A 19,603-nucleotide genomic window follows, 5' to 3' on the forward strand; every position below is an offset into this window, starting at 1 on the left:
TAAAATACCAGTCTGTAGTTAGTTGATAATGACTTTGCTCCCTTGCCATTTGTACCATGCCAGTGATAAAGTGTCTCTAAAAATTAGAAACTGGTGTTGAAATAACTGAGCTCAGCTCCTTGAGGACACGTGGGTGTAATCAATCAGGTCCTAGTGCTTTGTCAACCTTAATTTATCAAACTGTTTTTCAATCATAGCAATTTTGAGCCACTGTGACTCATTTTAAGGCAGTGACATTGCAATTAGCAATTTGGACTTGAGCTCTGCCATTTTCCTTTCGAGTATACATAGAGGTAAAAAAAAGTATGTTTTAATAAATACGCATTTTCTTTATCCCTAGTTACCAACCATGAGACCTACTTTAAGGGGCCTAAATGCTCAGACCTAATCTTTTTGTGATTTATTTTAAAAGAAATTGGGGGTTTGCCTTACTTTTGCAATTTGTCTTTCATTTTGAAGTTTTGCACATCTGCAACTTGCTGTTTTTAAATAATGGTGATCCTTCATTTTTATGTTTGGAACGCTGTCTTCATTATGGCTTTTTTTACCATCAGCTGTGAGCCACATAGGTTTTAATTTACCCATTGGAATATATTTTGCAGTGTGTTTGGTGTAGATCAGACTTGAAACATTCCCATTTCTGTTCCTTGAGGACAATCTTCTCTCCCAGTCAAGTCATAGAGAGCCACCCTTAACGATCACAAATTTGCTCTTGAAATTGAATGTTTTTATTTGTGCAGTTTTTTTTTTTCCCATTTACAACTTGCATTAAATAGAAATCATAATATGGTCACTGGTACCCAGACTTTCTTTTATGTGTGTGTTTGTTATAAGCTCTGCATTGTTAGAAAAAAAACTAGGTCCAGCAGAGTATTATTTCTGGTTGGGACTTCTTTAATCTGGTACCATAAAAATTATCCTGTTTTAAATTCCTACATTTCTGCCCTTTTGCTGTACCTGTTGCTATTACTCCAGTCAATGTAGTTAAAATCACCTATCACTACTTTGCAGCCCTTTCTATCTGTGCTAGTAGTTTATTCTCTATTTCTTCTTTAGCTCTGGGGGCCCTATAGCCGACTCAGTAAGTAACTCCACCATAATGTCTCAACCTCCTCACATGCTCCAACAATTTCTTCTTTCACATTCCCTTTCAGATCACCTCTCACTTGGTCAAACAAAAAGGTGGTGGTGTCTGTCTGTCTTTACGAAAGAGAGTATAACCAGGAATATTGACAGCCCAGTCATGTGAAGTACAAAGCCAGGATTCAGCAATACCAATTAAGTCATAATGCTCTTCACTCATTAAGGCTTCCAACTCCCTCATTTTGTTTGCCAGACTTCTAGCATTGGTGAACAGGTTCTTTAAACCATTGCTGCATTTACCAATACTGTTTGCCAAATCCTTTTGTTTTTCAGTACAATTAGTACTGCACAATCCAATGTTTGTGTAACATGGGAAGCGCCTTTTATTTATCCATAACTGCCCCCCCCCAACTATCACTTATGATCCCCAATCTACCCTCCAATAGTGACTGACCCATCAGACCTTTCTGCCACCTTATTTGACTTGGCTAAACATTGAATTTGTGGGAACTGCTGAAAAAACTGCTTTAACTCTGAAAGACAAAGTGCCTTTGTTTGGTTGATGCAGTGCACTGGGGTAAGGGATAGATGGTGGGTATGCTGCAGTTTCTCTCCTTTAAAAGGTATTATAAGTCTATTGACCCCTTGTTCTCCTAAATTTTTTTTTATATCCGATAACTGTTTCAAATGGTGTACAATCTTTATGGAATTGTCAGATGAGACCTGGCTATCCTCTTCAGCAGATATTTAATCTTATGTGTGTTTAAAAACGGTCTAGTATTTTTGTAATGTATCCTTCAGGTACTCATCAGTCATCCTTTTTTACTAGTGCAAATAACAGGACTTCAGAAAGCAAAATGAGAGCTTCCTCTGTATACTGTACATAATCTCAGCCCATGCAGTACAGACATGTGATATGGTTGTGTGGAAGTTTGTTTTACGTCTATTTTTTTCCCCCCCCCTCTTTCTCTAGGCGATGAAGCGGGGACTAAATTTGGCACTGCAGAGGATGAGGAAGACGGTGATCCTGAGAATAGGTATGATTCTAATCATACTGACTTTCAAAAGCTTATAACACACCCTAAGCATGGGTCCAAAGCATCAGAAGAGCAAGCATGCTGTTCAAAGCCACAATTCCTGTCTTGTAAAGACTCAATCCCAGGCTGCTTACAAGCTTGAACAATTGGTCAAAAAACCTGCAAACCAATGAAACTATAAATTTAAGTGTATTTACACACCTGGCATAGTGTGTGTTATAAATACACTGCAGAGTATCTGGTAAACATGCTGATATTTGATTGAGAGCAATGAATTAAAGGCCTAACAACTGTGTTTATAATTGATAGTTCAGGAATGCAGAATCTGCTCTCTAAGCTTCTGGAATGACTTGGTCTGTTCTGACTTTGGACTGACTGAAGAATTGACCATGATCACTGGATCACTTTATTTGCAAAGCTTATACAAAGTGTATAGATAGTAACAAGTGGTTGGTACAGATTCCTGCAATAAAAATACCTAGTAATACCTTACTACCCTTTCTGCTCATACATACCATCTAGGCAGAACTTACACAGGGCCAAGCAATCTCCTCTAGCCCCCACCTTGTCACGTTGGCCTGGAGATTAGCTACTAAGGTCCCAACATTGAAGGAAAGGTGCAGTGTCCCTTACCCTCAAGATCTTTGTTTACCCTAATGGGGAGCTCAATGAAAGCAAGTGTGGATAGTGGTTGCCAGAATGAGCTTGGGTTTACATTAGGTGGTGAGCGCGGGACTGGTTGTTTTGCTTGACTATTGAGGTGTTTAGACCTAAAACTGCATCTTAATTTCTGTGATTTTCATGAAAAATTTTCCCTTGTAAAGTGATTATGACCTTACAGTCTAAAACATTATGGTTTTGGGTTCTTATGCAGAATGGCTTGAGGACACTTGAGGATATTTATGAAGTAATAAGCTGTAGAGGGATTACTATGAGACCAGCCAGCTTTATAGAGTACCCTAACACAACTCTCCATTTCAGTGAGATCTGTAGTCTTCAACAGCATTGCGTATATATGTTGGGCTTAATTCACAAAGCAGTCGGTAATAAGTTTTGCAAATTAAAATTGTGGCTGAATAGAAGGATCCTAATCTGTGTGTTGTGAATTGAGCCTTTAGTATCAATACGTTCTGTCCGATCAGCTCTGATAACTGTCAAATATGTTTTAATCACATCTCCGCTGGGAAAACTTCTGTTATTTCATGGATATTCTTCCAAGTAGTGAGTGCCTGGAATGCTCTGTTCTTTGGTACAATTGCATCAGAACTCCATGACCAAAATCATTTTTTTTTTTTTTTTTTTTTTTTTTTTCATGGCTCACAAGGTTTAATTAGCTAGATTGCTTTTTATTTATTGGTGTGTAAAGTGTTCATAACATTGAAGCTAGTATCCAGTCATCAGTCTCATCAATACATGACGTGTTTAATGGCGACTGTGTAACCGAAGAAGAGCTGATGGGAAAATTGACCGCACTTTTCCATTCTCTTGCTTGCTCTTGGTGCTGTGATTGCAGTAAATCACATTTTTTTTTCCCAGGAGTTGATGGGTGCAAGATCAATATAACCAATTTAAATTGGAAGAATGATGTTAATGTTCTAAAATCTACTTTCTGCTTCATGTTTTAAAAATGTTTATTTGAATAAAATTTATTGTTCAGTTGATAGTTAAAATGTAGGTAAATTTTGCTTCTGTGATATTATAAATGTTGCTTTTGTGGTATTACATGTCTGCTGCTACTATTTCCTAAATATAGTCTGCCTAAAGTTAATTTTTTAAGGGTGGGAAGAGGTGTATATATAAATAAGATTTTCAGAAACGGTCAAACCCCCCTACCCCCCCGTTTCTCTAAAGCTGATTTGTTGTTGTCCAGCATTGCCAGGTTGCTCTCTTATGGAGGAAACACAGCACTGCTGACATATGCAAATTTATAAGACTTTACCTAAAGGACCTGTTCACATCTGATGTGGCATGTTCACACTGAAATGCCAAGTGACAAAACCTATATCCTGCCCTAATAAAAGGCAGTTAGGCCATACTGTTAGTGTGAGGGGTGTCTTTGGAATCTCTAGAAACAAACATTGGTTTGTTTTGATCCCACACTGAAGTATACATGGTGTGAGCGGTGCCTCCTAAGTTGAGTATGTCTGTGCTTTATTAGCGTACATTATTTCATGAAGCTTATAATGTGCCTAGACATGTACACAAGTAGTTTTTAAACTATCCCTGTAGCTATAAACCAGGTAACAAATGCTCATAAAGAGGGTGAAATAGTAGCCCCATTAATGTGGCATTCATTTCTAAACGCTATCTTGTCAAGTTGATTATGTTTTACTAAGCTTGCACAGTTATTCACCAGTCTTTTAAATCTGATCTGAGGGCAATGCAGTCCAAAAGCTGCTTTGCTGCTGGGTTAACAAATGTAAAAAGCCACCAATTGAGCAGAAGATTTCACAGGCCTGTGCCATTGCCTGTTCCTGCAGAGCAATGGCCTCTTCATATCCTTTAATTTGAGTGTGTTAGGGAGCAGTGAGAGGAACAAGCATCTACCTCCATAAAAAAGAAACTAATGCGGATCAGTAGACTAAAAGGTTTACTGAGTGCCGATTTAATCTCACAGGTCATAGTTCTCCCTAGAGGTTTTTAGCCAGTTGCTCCGCCCAGCTGATTTGAATACCCTGCCCAGCTCTCGGCAGCTCTCATCCTCCACACGGATCTCAGTGAGGCTGCTCTGTCATCCGTTCAGAGGATTGCTGCCCATGACAGGTGAGCACACACAGTTCAGCCTTCATGTGAAGGACACACACGCAGCCATCTCATAGCACGAGCTCGGATTTCTGCCTGTGAAATGTATCCACCTCTAGCTCTGCGTGTGAATTCTGCATCCTCACAGCTCTGTGTACAAACCTCCATATCTCCTAATATGTATGTCACAATGACCTGTAATTTTCAGGGTGTGGGAGAAGGTAGAACACTGAAACAATAAGAGGTTACTGGATACCCATGGCATAAACAACTGGGAGCACTAAATTTGCTGTCTTTTGCCACCCCCCCTTTTTTACCACCCGGCTACAGCTACCTACCACCCGGCTGAAAAAAATTTCTGGGAAAAACCCTGCAGCTGTCTTTTTTTTTTTTTTTTTTTTTTTTTTTTTTTTTTTTTTTTTTGTGAGCATGTTTTTTAAAGGTCATCATGACCCACTTACACAGTTCTGTGCCCTGGAGCCATTGGTATCTTTACATTCCTTCAGCTTTTGTTTGTAGTTGGATATTGCCAGCACTTTTATGTTGACAGCTCCTTTTATGTATTCGGGCAAGATAAATACCATGGGAAAACCCAGTGTAGCAATTGGCTTCCCATGATTTTATTGAATACTCTAGGGTCCATGACTCCAGTATTGGGCAGATCTTGGCTTCCACACTGGACATCGTTGATGGTAGCACTGCGTGACTAACCCGGCTCAGGCCCCCTGGATTACGTCCTGGATGCTGGGTTTGTTAGGCCCCTTGAAATATGTTGTTTGGGGGGGTTACAAGGGTAGCTTTGTATTAACCATGCAACTGTAAACGGGACAGATGGAGAAGCTTTAACCCATAATGTAGATTGGACTAATTTTTCCAAATTTGTGTTTTCAAAGTCTGTGCTGTGTACTTTCCAGATATGTAATTGATCTTGCAGTTCTACATCTTTTTGTTGTCCATACTTCATTTGGCAATGTTGTTGAGGTTAATTGTATATTTGAATTCATTTTATTTAAAGCTTCAATAAATTTTTTGAAAAGTTGTCTTGTCCTTTGATTTAAATTTATTTATTGTTTATAGATTTGTCCAATGGTCAAGAGGCACTTTGTGGCATATTTCTAAAGCCGTAAAGGTGAAGTTAACCAAACACTTATGGGTAGTCAGTTCTGTCATTTAACACATGTACATGCAGTGACTGTCAGATTAATTTCTTTATAGACCTGCTTTTTTTTTTTTTTTTTTTTTTTTTTTTTGTTGAAATGTAACTAGCTTCCTAAGTTTACTACAAACATTTTGGTAATGGCAAACCTTGTGACCTGCTAGAACAGAAGCCTGTTCAGGTGTATACAGTGTGCAGCCTGTTAAGTTCCAGTGCTTAGCCCTCCATATTTAGAATTTATTTAATTCCTTTACATCACATAGGTCTCTTAAAAGGTTAGGGGGCATTTCCATGCATGAAATGTTTTGTATTAAACTGTCAGCAATATTCCCGTGTAGGTATACATGAATCGACTGGTGTATACATACGGGGGAGCAATCAAAGCATTTCTTTTGGTCTCTCCAGTCCAAGTATTTACACAGCTCTACCTAGTAGTCTGGAGACCTGATCCTTGTCTTGCTGTCAAGTGAAACTTCAGGGCCTGTCCCTCTCCTATTCTGTGGCTGGACAGTGAAATGAGACCACACAGATGAGCTAATCTCTTATTAGCTCATATTAGCATGTCCCTTGTTGACACATGAAATCAGGTGATTGGCTGCATATGAAGCCTTTCCCTCCCCCAGTTTGAGCTCTGCCACATTGATGTTGCAAGAGGCTGATACAAGGCCAAATCCATACACTTGCTTGGCTAGTCCTACCAACAGAGTTGTACTTGCTAAAACTTTTAAACCTGACCAAATTGAAATATAGGATTAGCCATTGCTTTATTCATTTATTACCTTAGGAAGTCTTTGCCCTAAAACAGACTTGAGCTCTTGCTGGGAAACAAAATGTTCGTTTTTGTTCCGTTTCCACTTGCAAAGTGTTGAAATGGGAATGAAGGCTATATACTGCTTTTGTCTTATATAGAAGCTGGAAATCCCTTGTATTTCTTGCAATTCAGCCAGTCCGGTAACTTTAGGCTCCCCATGTTGGTGAGTAATATAGATGAGCCTTCCTTGAGATCAGAACAGAAGTTCACCAAATTAAAACTGGGTTCTGAGCACTAAAGATTTTGTTGTCTCCTATAAAGTTACAATAAAGTTTGTAACTAAACTTAATAGAAATCCATTGCTTTTCAAAAACTTGTGTATTTATTCTATGTCAATTTTTATTTTAAACCCATAATCGAAAAGGAATAAGTATTTGTTCTTATTGTATTTATGGGCGTGAACCTGGAGTTCGTGTGCGGTCTCACAGGGGCTTGCCATTAATGCACCCTGAGGTGGAAGAGTTGTCTAAGTTGGCTGCAGTTATCAACCAGAAAACCAATGGCGTTAATGTATATGGACAGGTGTATGGGTGTTTTTTCCCTCTAGGGTACACATGAAAGTGTGTAAGCATTCTGTACACAGAAGATGTCACTAAGGGAAATCTCAAACCAGTGCGAGTAGATAAGCAATGTTCATACTGTGCTCCCAAAAACTTGATAAGTCTTACACTACATGTCAAGTCCCACCATGGATGAGGATTATCTTTCATTTCACCAAAAGCCACCTTCTATGCCCATTGCTGGTACCTTGATTGCAGAAGTACATCTGCTGTGGATGTTGTCCCCCTAATAATTTGATCACCTGCCACTGTAATTGATATTTACTCTTGCAATATGAACAGCAGACTTCTGAGTCTAGAACTGAATATCCAAGGCTAATTGCACACACACAAATATCCAAGCATCTTTAGCTGTGAACAATTTGTCAACAGAAGAAAATGACCAGATTGGCTTTTTACTGTATCCAATGATGGTCATAAATAAGGAAGAAGTGCTCTCAATCCATTAATAAGAAGCTATTGGACATGGCCTTACTTAGATTTGACTGCATTTTAGGAACTTTGTGGCATTTATACCTCATCTGAGAAGCATTCTTTTAAGGTTCTGGTCCGTCTGGCCATGATGGCATCACACAATACCTGCACATTTGTTGGCGGCCCATGATGCAAATGCTTTCTAGTACATCATTACTTTTCCTGTTTTCAGTCTGCTTGCTAACCAGAGGCACTAGATATCCCTTCCTCACTAGCAGCTGGGTCTTCAGTGTTTGCAGTAGTTAATGTACAAAGAAATAATGCCAACTAGAATAGAAATTTATTTCATTTACATTTTATTTTCCATAGAAATGTATGGTGGCTGCAGCATTGCATCCACTATGAAGGATGTGTGTTATTTCAGTAGGGTCTTCCCATTCTTTACAGCAGGAACTAGGAATATTTGGTCGTACAAGAGAACTACCTCCATCTCTCTGCTAAGACTAGAATGGTCAACAGGCTGCTATATTTGGCAGGACAGTATTCCCAAAACAAGGCAAAAATAAAAGGGGATCAGATTAAAAAAAAAAAGCAAAAAAGATTTTCCTCCATGTTTTGGATAGCACAGAGCTTAATCGGTCACTATTCATGAAATGTAAGACTGGAGCATGAATTGGATATTCTGAAAAAAATCTGAAACTTTTACCAAGGTGACTCCAAGCAATACGCAGAGCTGCCATGAAACTGCATACTCCATTTTAACATCTTCACTAATATTCTGGCTTCTTAAACTGAAGCCTGTGGTGAATATAGTGTCATTGCGATCCAAATAATAAATTCACTTTATGCCCTAGCTTTGGTATGCTAACAGTGCTGGTAACCAAGCATTGAGCGTTCTTTGATCTTGTGTTTTTTCATATGACCTATATTTTGTACCTGGCATGAAAGACTGATCATTTAACTTAAAAAATAGTGCTGCAGGAATGTTGTACATAATGTACATGTAGAAGATAAATACCCAGGCAAAATACAGCTTTGTCATGGACAAAGTAGGAACTAGGGCATAGCAGATAAAGAAAAGTAAGCATGTATTTTTACCTCACAGCAAAAGCGCCTTGGTGCTCCTCTATAATAAGCACAGCTTGCAGTTGCTGCGTCGATCTGATACTAAAACCCATCCATCATAGGAAGGCCGACTCTTCAACTGGCCCTCTGCTCCCTGGTGGAAGTGTATTAAACAGCCTTCTTTCTCAAATCTAAACAAATAAAAAGTCCTAATTTTATGATCTCTCTTCTAAAGGTGCCCGCATTTTACATTCATACTAGGAACTTTTTAAGGGAACTGAGATTTCCAGTCATGTATTTTTCCTGCTTATTTTCTAGGATCGCCAAGAAAATGCTTCTGCAGGAAATAAAAGCCAATTTATCATCTGATGATGAAGTGTCCTCTGAAGAAGGCAATAATGAGAAGGTGAAATTTCGGGAAGACTGCCATGATAGCAGTGAGTTGTCCTACTGACTTGTAAATGTTAATATTAGTATTCCCTCCATAACTGTCAATGGAATAGTGACAGTGGTGTCTATTCACAAATCCTTGTTCAAATGATCAAAACACTTACCTGGGTTATTTCCTGTTTTTGTCATGGCATGGATCTGCTATTTACATTTAACATGTATGTTCGTGTTCCAGCGTTCTCATTTTGCCAATTTATAAAGAATTGTGCATTTCCCTTCTCTGGTATAACCAGTGAGGGTTATCAGCAGATAAAGCAATAAGATAACAAATCTAGTTTATGAAATATACAGGCAAATCCTTTTTATTAGAATTTTTACAGAAACAGTGCAACAGAACATAACCTAAACACAAAAAAGCATACTAGACAATACAATTGTTAAAAACAGTACAATGCAAATTACTCCTAACTAAATTGACTATATACATATTTAATGATGGCAAGTTACTTAAAAATACAATATAGACAAAATATAGGGAGGGGCGGTAATAAAATGTATTGCCCAAATCTTATATTACCCCTACATTCAACATGCTTTGTCCATGACAGTTATACAGAACCCTTTAATTAGTTATAGATCATTACATATTAGGACCGACTGTGAAACACCCCAAGTAGAATACTTAAATCGGTCCTAACTTTGTGCCTTTTCATTGGCATTAGGTACTTGCTCTATAAGCTTATGCCATACCTGGAAAAATGAGTAACTTGTTTATCATCTGCCCTTTCTGCTTCAAATTTTTCCTTATCGAATACACTTTTTTAACACTGGCACCACTGGGTTGATCCATTCAGTCAGAATAGCCCTTCTGACTGCCAATGAACATATAGTGATCTGGCCTTTGTTTTATACGTGTAGCAGTGGGTGTAAACTGCTCCCAGTGTCCAAACAAACATAGAATAGGGTTTAAATGGAGCACTTGATTTGTGGTTTTATTTATAAATTTGTAACACCTCTTTCCAAAATCTCTCTCTATATGTGGACAGCTCCATAAATAATGCGTTAGTGAAGCATGTAGCGTTCTGCATTTTGAAGATAATGATTTATACCTTCCTGAATCTAAAGAGTCTCTTTCCCTAAAAACTTTGTATGCTCTATGCATCACTTTAAATTTGGTCTTCCTCCCCATTTCATTGATCGTATGTTTTCGAATGGTAAGATAACCTTGCAAAATTTGTTCTACCAGCTCTGTGTTTGGGGGAAATCCTTTTGCCGATGTATCACATTGGTACTAGAAAGGGATTTATTAAAGGTTCTTTGATAGAACTGATATATTGCAGAGATAGATGGAGGAGATAAGGTAAGTAAATTATCAAAAACATTTACATCGGGTGCACTGAGAATATGGTCTTATCCATGTTCTATAGTGTGTCACTACTTGTAAGTAATATAAAGCATGAGTTAGCCAAAGTGGCAGTTTATATTTCTTTTGAAGAGCTTTGTTAGATAATGGTTGACATGTATCCATATCAAGCAAATCCTTCAAAAAATGATAGCCCTGTTTTCTTCCACTCTTGGAAAACTCTATTGTCCTGATGCAAATCCTAGATCACCACTAATGGGGAGGTACATTCGTGGGTGATTTTAATTTACGTCTGACCTTTCGCCACTTAATCTAATTAAATCTCTTAATCTCTAATCAAATTATGTTTTAGATGTTCTGGTAAATTGGCAGCTTTACAGTGTAGGAATGCCTTTGGATCCAATGGAGTTACTGTATTCTGGTCTAAACCATAATTGGGAGTATCTGGATGTTTCTGATAGCCAACACTGGGGAACTAGAAATATTAACTTAAATGTACTGTTTATTTAAATTCCTTTTGTTCATACAAAAGATTTATTGTTCTATGACATTTTTTTTACAGTAAAACATTTGCAAATTAATCGAGTAAGCAGTTAAGGTAAAAATTTACACTTTATTTATAGCTTTTCCTGGAGTGTTCAGCGTTAGGACAATCCTGCTGGATCCTCCAACAATAGTCAGCCATCATATGTACACATCCCATCTACCCTGATACCGTCCTTCCATGACCTTCAAATCCTAGTGGAATAGTTACCTTGTTCATCACTGACTGCACCAAGGTTTTGCGGGAAGTTAGAAAGATGGCTATGCAGAAAATTGATGGTCATATTGCAACCAAGCATTTTGTAGCTCTTCAAGAGTTTCTGCACAATTTCTGTCTATTTGCTCATATGTTTCCAAGAAAGTTCTTGACCATGGCTTTGACTGATAACCAAGCATTCTTTTCGACTTCTGACATTGTCCTGATGTCATCTGTAAAATGTTCATCTTTGATGAGCTGCCGAATCTGTGGACCATCAAACACACCAGGCTTTATTTTTTCAAATTACAAGCTAGGAAATGCCAAAATGAGGTATTAAACAGTCTCCTTCAGTTGGCAAAGCTTTAACTGCTTCATCACACCCAGTTTCATGTGCAGTGGCGGTAGTATAATATTCCTATCAACAAGTGGCTAATGTAGAATGTTTGGATCACCTGGTTTTAGGGCAGATCTTGGAGGCCAGTTCCTTTCCACCCAATGCCTCAGGAGCTCTGCTGTCCCAAATGCACAGATAACAGGTATACTTGTTGTATCTGCATTGCTGACCAAGAAGGATGCATACTATTTTAAGGTCAACACAGATGACCCAATTGTGTTGGTTTTTCCCACTTAGTCTTGATGCTAGGAGTTCTGAAGCCGCCTTCGAGAGTCCCAAATCACTCAACTCGTGCTGATCAAAACCCTTACGAACAAAGTCCTCTTCAAATTCAAACTCTTCATTGTTGTCACCTAGTTCATCACCATAATCATGTTCTTCAAAAGAGGGCAGTGTAACAAAAACCGGCCCTGGGATTTCATCTGAATGAGCCCCTGGGCGTATAGCTGATGGTAGGCTAGGATACTCTGTTAGATTTATATTTCTTGGTATATCCGGAAGTTTTCACTATACAGAAGTAACCGTCACTAAAATGATGATCTGGCTCTTAGGATGCCATTTGGTATACCTATGGTTTGCCATCACGTGTTCCTTTTGTCCACATCCGTAAAAACCCTTGACACACTGTTTGCACACCTTATGAGGGGCCCAAGACTTATCTTGATCACAAAGTTTAACTTTAAAATATGCCAAATAGGCTTGCTCTACAAATGTACTGATGTTCATCCCCTTGACTGGGAATGGTGAAACTGCCACAGATGTAACAAAATGAATGAGCGTTGTTTAGGCACTTAGGACAAGAAACAACAGAGCCAGACATGATGTGAAAGATAGGAAATACGTGTGTATTTAGGGAAAATTTTTTTTTTGCTTTTTCACTACGTAGAACAGCGCACAACCTCTGACCACATGGTCTTGTGTGTAAATGAATAGCCTATACAAATCCACGCTACAGTAATCACATTATTATAAGTGGTAGAGAAAAAAATTTGACGTGATGGAAGACAACTGCACTTTCAGAATCCATTTACCTTTTTTAATGTAAATAAGCCTAAAAATTTAGATCAACAAAAAATTTGTTCAAAATTGTTCCCCATTGCAATCTGACATGATGTGTAAGGCATGCTAGATTATAAAGCCTTATGATTGGGAAATAAACCCCTCCCTCATCTTTTGGCATTCCCAATTTAGTCAAAGATATACTAGTTTGTTTGCCTTGCCAAAGAAAATTACTGAATGATTTGTTAACAATTGGACATTTGTGTTTGCCAAATTGTTATATACCCTATGCAAACTATTCCACTACTATTTAGAGGATGTAATTTTAATTAGTTGCCACCTTCCAAACAGACAGCGGTTATTGTCCCTACATTTCCAGCTCCTTTAAAACCTTTCAGAATTAGTGGGTTATTTTAAATGGTATCTCTTGATACAGAGGTATGTTTTATATAGGTTTTTGCTATCGCAAACGAGGTACTTGATGACCAGGTACTTTTGCGATTATGTGACCGTGAGTAAAGCTACGTACACACTTCCAATTATTATCGTTGGAAAACGAACGACGAACGATCCTGCACGATATGTACGAACGATCGTATAGCACCGATCCTGCACATAGCGATAACGACACGATCGTTCGTAGATATTGTACACATAATAGATACGATCGTTTGAGCGATAGAGGAACTATGTGCACGACAGGAAAGTGAACGAACGTTCGTTCATTACGCATGCTCAGATCATGGACGATCAACAAACGACCGTACACACGAACGATGTTCAACGATCGTCGTCCAATCCGATCTGCCGGTCCGGTCGTTCGTTTCCAACGACTTTCCTCGTTCGTCGGCGTCGTTGGTTACTTTTTTACGAACGATTTTTTGCCCGATCGATCGTCGTTCGTTTTGAACGATAAAAATTGGAAGTGTGTACGCACCTTAAGAGTATCCCACTACTTTTGAAGTTAATCTTCAAGCCTGATATCTCACTGAATGCTGTAAATAGAGTTTGGATGTGGTCAATATCAGTTGATGGCTTTGCTGTGATTAATAGAATGTCATCTGAAAGATATGCAGCTGGGGCAATAAAGGACACCCCTGCCTGGTACCTCTTTGCAGTTTAAATGATTTTGATATAAATCCTGGCGTATGCACTCATGCCTTAGGAAGTATACATTCTTTGCAACAGACGGAGATATTCTCCTTCAAACCCAACCTTATCAAATGCCTTTTCGGCATTGATTCCCACCACTGCAATATATTATCTGGTTGTGCTTTAGCTACTTTGCATCCACATTTATTAATGAACAATACAATTCTGGAAGTTTAGGGTCTCTGTGTCTTTGGTAGTACTTTTATATAAGCCTCTTTACCTTTTTGTGTTTTAATGATTTTTTTTTTTTTTTTTTTTAAACCCGTAAACAGTCATTTGCATTCATCCATGACATGAAAGTGAGGAGCAGTGAAGATAGTACGTGGCAATAAATAAATTCCATACATTAATATCAGCATACATGTACAGATAATTTCACAATAAAACTGTTTTGTACAGTGTGTTTTTCCTTTCACTAGACAGGTCCATTTCCTAACCTTTCAGCACATAAAACAATTAAACTACCCAAAGAAAACAATAGAAAAGAAACTTGTGGGGAAACAAACATTATACATTTAACCATGATGATTGCAGAGTAAGTTGTTGCCAACCAGATAACGTTGTTAGGGGTATAGATGGATTCGCATATTGTAACCATGGCTCCCATATGGACATAAACTTGTCATGGGAATCTGACAAAATACTCGGTAATTTTTCATTCACTAATGTATTATTTATTTGGGCTTTCACCTCGTGAAAAGGTAGTCTGCTGTTTTCAATGATGTGTTAATACTTTTTTTGCCGCATTAAAAAATGGGTAACGAGCTGGAATTGTCTGTTGGTAATATTTGAAAGTTTGAAATGTAGCAGAGCAAGGATCTTTTGGGTGACTATAGCAGTGGGATTAGCCGTTACTGACCCATTAGAAAATTTTAGGCGGATTGAAGATTGATTGGGTTTGGCATTGAGTAATTTGGCCATTATGGATCCATGTTTGTTGGCCCTGGGATAATATTTCTGTCAATTCCATCTCCTCTGTCTCTCTACCTGACTATCCAGTAACATGTTCAATTCGGTTTTCTTTTCTTGAATGGTACCGTATAATTGTCTGTCTGACCTTCTTTTCCATTGACTAATTACTCCAGATTAGCTGTCAGGTCTTGTATCCTAGCTAGTCTAGCCTTTTTCTGTCCGGATGCTAATTGTATAAATTGTCCCCTTATGGTCGCCTAATAGGCGTCCCACAAAATAATGGGTGAGCTTACAGATCACAGTTCACTGCGAAATAGTGGCTTATTTGGTCATCTATGGACTTTACAGTAGCTGGATTGGATAACATTGCGTCATTAATTTTCCAGTGAAATTGTGAAGGTTTCGGTACTAACGCTTTACAGGACATCATAACTGGCGAATGATCTGACCAGGGTGTACTCAAAATCTTTGATTTGCTCACAAAAGGTAACAGCAGAGTTTGAGTAAATATATGGTCGATCCTAGTAAAACTATTGTGAGATGGGAGGGAGGGAGGGAGGGGGGGAGGTGATGTCACAGATCAGCAGCACAGCTGATCTGGTACTTGTTCACCAGACATATGTCAGATCAGCAGCAGTTGGTTCCCTTATCTTGCTTCTAGCTGCTCTGTCCAGGCTCAGAGTTAGAGGCTTCGCCGAACCTTTCCAGCTGATTTATCTGCACCTGCTCATCCAGTCCCCGCCCAGCCTGCCTGTTGGCCTCACTATATAAGCTGTGTTCAGACTGACACTCCTTGCCTTTGCAATAGGTGCGTTTACCTAAGGCTCCAGCCTATGTCTATTTCCAAGTGCTGATTCCCTGGTTCTGATTTTGATTGTTTTGTTGCCTGCCCTTACCTGGTCCTGTTCTGGTTTTCAAGATTATCTAGCGATTTGGTTCTATCTGCAGTCAGCTGCTGTCTGCATGGGTGTGTCTGAGGGCTGCAACCTGGGCGCCGTCCATCACTCCTTGCGGGGTGCTCTGGTGAACGCCAGGTGGTTCCTTAGACTCTGCGCCTCAGCTCATACCTCCACCAAACGTGCAGATTGCACAGAGGGTCCACTTCCCCATAGTTATGGCAGATCCGTGACAGGTGACATCTTTCATAGTGGGGTACATTTCTCTCCACACATCTACTAATCCCTGTTCAGCAAGCAGCTCTACAAATTTATGGGAATTAGATGCTCCCTACCTACTTCTGGGGTTTCCTGGAACAAAAGACTTATCCAATTTCTCATTCAAGACCAAATTCGTATCCCCCATCATAAAGAGTACCTTTTCCAGGAGTCTAAACTACTTTAAAAAGATGCCTAAAGAATTGAATCTGATGAGCATTTGGGGCATAGTAATTTAACAATCGTGGTTTCAGTAGCAAATAACGACCAGTAGGGTCTGTTATTTCCTTTGTACATTTGAACGGTGTATTTCTATTAAACGCTATTAGTACTCTACACTTTTCTCCGAAAAAGAGGCAGTATATACCTGGGGTAATTTCCTATGGAAATATCTGGGGCTCGCTGATACGGAGAACCTTGTCTCCTGCAAACAAATCACATTAGTTTTAAGTGATGCATAATGATTAAAAGGCTTTTTTCCGCTAATGGCGTATTGAAACCTTGTACATTATGTTATACAAAAATGCATTGGTTTTCAACCATACTTTATATGAAAGATAGGCCACCTTTTAAATTGCATGACATAAAACAGAAGGTTACATATTTCCTCTGCACTTGAAACATTTTCCCCCACCCTATAGTCCCCCAGAACAATCCCACCCCCGCGACCAAACCAAAAGATCCCAAAGCCATTAGGTGCAATGCCGAAAAAGTGGGGAACACTCTGAACACCCGGGCAAGTGTGGCTACCTAATAAACGATTTTGTGCTGAAACAGGGATACATAAAACAATCGTATATCAAAAAGGCCATGTAGCGGATCAGAAACAGAAAATTCAAAGGATGACCTTTGCGATAAGGCAAGGGAGTTTCGCGGACTTGCAGATCCCAGGACCTTCAATTGAAAACGCTAATAAAGTGTGGGGCGTATTGTTGCCCCAAATACATGAATGACAATCAGAAGGGAAAGACCCATTTGTGTATATATACAATTCCTGTAAAGATTGCAGGTGAGGTTTGAGTGCCTTCCGCTTCAGGAGTGTCTGTGGTGCCAAATCGGCAAATATTTGCTAGGTGTAAGAGCCAATTGCAAGATCTCTTTTGCGCCAAATTGCTTTTAATATCGCCTCTTTTTGGTTTTGTAAAATGCAAGCTTGATAATATCCCTGGGTGGGCAATCCAGCCCTTTAGGACTTAGGGATCTATGTACTCGCACCCCAGCCGGTCTGGGTGGATATCAGGGAGAAGATCCTGAAGCAAATCATGTACAAAAGCAGATAAATCAATAATTGACTCAGGGATACCTCTGATTCTGATATTGCTCCTCCTGCCTCTGTTGTCCAAATCTTCCAGGTTTAAGCAATGTTGATTTGTAGTTCTGTCTGGAAAGCTTAAATTTCAGCACCTGCTTGAAATGCTCCAGCAGTTTACTATCGGTGCATGCAGTGTCTGCCTGTAACACAGGCTGAGAGCGAGCAGAGCCATCACAGGAGCGCTTTCTTCAAAGAGATCTTCAGGAGAGGGGGTGGGAGGCCCCATCCTGAGAAGTTCCAGCCAGCATCTTGCTGTGAGACCGCATGGTCTGAGAGGAGGCTGGTGTCCGTGCCTGTGTCTTCCCTGAGCTTTAGGATTTCCCTATTGTTTCCCGGGTGACATTATGCTGCCATCTCCAACGGCTGCTCACAAGCCCCCCCCCCCCCCGGCCTCTTTAGCTTTTTGAAGAATATGAACCCCAGTCTCCAGCATTATTGTATAAATCATACAAAACGAGTCACCAGTCCTCTCATCATTTTATAGAACTCTGCCTTGTAACCATTAGGACCAGCCGCCTTCCCATTTGATAGGTTGGATATTATTGAATGGATTCTCAGGATAGCTAAATGCCCCAAATTATTTGTTTTATATTTATTCCAGGCTGTCTGTATTGTCCAGATGTACGGTTCTTTATAGAAATATGTGGGAAAGCGCCACAAATAAGCATCCCCTTTTGGAACTGCATCCAAGATATTTAACATGGTTGTGGAGTATGGTCTGAAATAACCATTGTACCAATCTCTGGAAAGTCTACTTGGGATCTCAATGGCGAAGAACAGATACAATAGAATAGGTAATCTAACCGTGAATGAGAGCCATGAACAGGTAAATAAAAGGTGCACTGCTGTTCAAGCGGATACCGTTCTCTCCACTTATGTAGATGCATTGCTTCTACAAACTCTGTTTAATGTGTTGTCCCTATATTTTTAGGAGAAAAATGTGTGTAGGTACCTCGTGTAGGTAGTGACATTTGTTGCTTTATCTTCCATAAGGTAATGACCATATTAAAATCCCCACCTACAAATTGGTATGGATTTTGATCTAGAGATACCCATAAAGACAAAGTTTGAAAAAGCTGTATATTAGGCATTTTATCAAAAAATTCTAGCACCAATTTAACAATCCTTCCTTCCTCATCTCAGGAGCAAGAGTGCTTTGCTTTTGAAGTTGCTTGTTAGAAGTATTAAGCTTTCCTTCCTATAGCTGAAGACCCATATACCTTCCTAACCCAAAGTCCTAAGTGTGTAAATGAGACTCTTGTAATAATGTATCAGTTTTCATTTTTTTCAGGTGTCCTAATAGGGCCATTCTTTTATGTGGGGATCTTGGACCTTTACCATTCCATGAAACTATTTTCATAGAAAGATTGCTTCAAAGTATATGTTGTGATATAAAATCTTGTCCCCCTTACAGTTCGTAAAGGTATACTGGGATATACTACTTGTAACCATGGCCATCTATTCCGCCTTAAGAACTGTCTAGGTAAAGATGGTTGCTTTTGGTGCATCCTTAGGTGAACATTGGGCATAACCTTATGACCTTCAACCTATCGAACCCTTACCCTCCCTTGCCACATCCCAGACTTGGTCAATGGCAGAGAAATATCCGTAACCTTGATCACAACCTTTTCTCAAACTGCCTTGTGTCCCTAACCCCCTCTTTCTCCAAAATCCACCTCCCCAGATGAAGCTGCCACCATGTTAAACCACTCTGTTTCCCTGGCTTTGGATAATGTTGCTCCTCCCACCTTCTGCTACCCCCGCCCTGCCAACCCCCGACCCTGGCACAACAATCACATCAAACGGCTACAAAAGACTGTTTGTGCAGCTAAGCGCAAGTGGAGGAAATCTGGCCTCAGCGCTGACTTCATAGACTACAAAGCCAAGCTTCAAAGCTTTAACACAGAGCTCACTGTCGCCAAGCAAAATTATTTCTCCGCAATCATTTCCTCTCAAGCTTCCAACCCACGCAACCTCTTCTCTACAATTGACTCCCTCCTAAACCCCACACCTGCTCCCCCCACAACATCCTTCTCTGCCCAAGACATTGCCACCTACTTTAGAGATAAAATAGACAAAATCAGACATGTCTCTGCTCTCCGGGCCACTCCAACCATACCCACTACTTTCACCTGTAAATCATCACTGGCCTCCCTCAGCCCTGTTACTGTGGATGAAGTCTTAACTCTTCTCTCATCATCTCCGTCTACTACCTGTCCACTTGACCCAATTCCCTCTGATCTCCTCTGTGCCCATTCCTCCACCCTGGTCCCTGCCCTAACCGAACTATTCAACCTCTCCCTTTCTACTGGTAAAT

At 39.6% G+C, this 19,603-nt stretch overlaps 1 protein-coding gene across 2 annotated transcripts in view; it reads left to right on the plus strand.

Annotated features, from left to right (window-relative positions):
- LOC140342868 (transcriptional regulator ATRX-like) overlaps positions 1–19,603 on the plus strand; it is a 138,397-nt gene that overhangs the window by 37,306 nt on the left and 81,488 nt on the right. For both annotated transcript variants that reach the window (XM_072429240.1, XM_072429239.1), the window contains 2 exons: positions 2,057–2,120; positions 9,187–9,305. In XM_072429240.1, coding sequence (XP_072285341.1) covers positions 2,057–2,120; positions 9,187–9,305 — 183 coding nt within the window. The remainder of the gene's footprint in view (positions 1–2,056; positions 2,121–9,186; positions 9,306–19,603) is intronic.

The sequence above is a fragment of the Pyxicephalus adspersus genome, chromosome W (assembly GCF_032062135.1).
Source record: "Pyxicephalus adspersus chromosome W, UCB_Pads_2.0, whole genome shotgun sequence".
Taxonomy (NCBI): domain Eukaryota; kingdom Metazoa; phylum Chordata; class Amphibia; order Anura; family Pyxicephalidae; genus Pyxicephalus; species Pyxicephalus adspersus.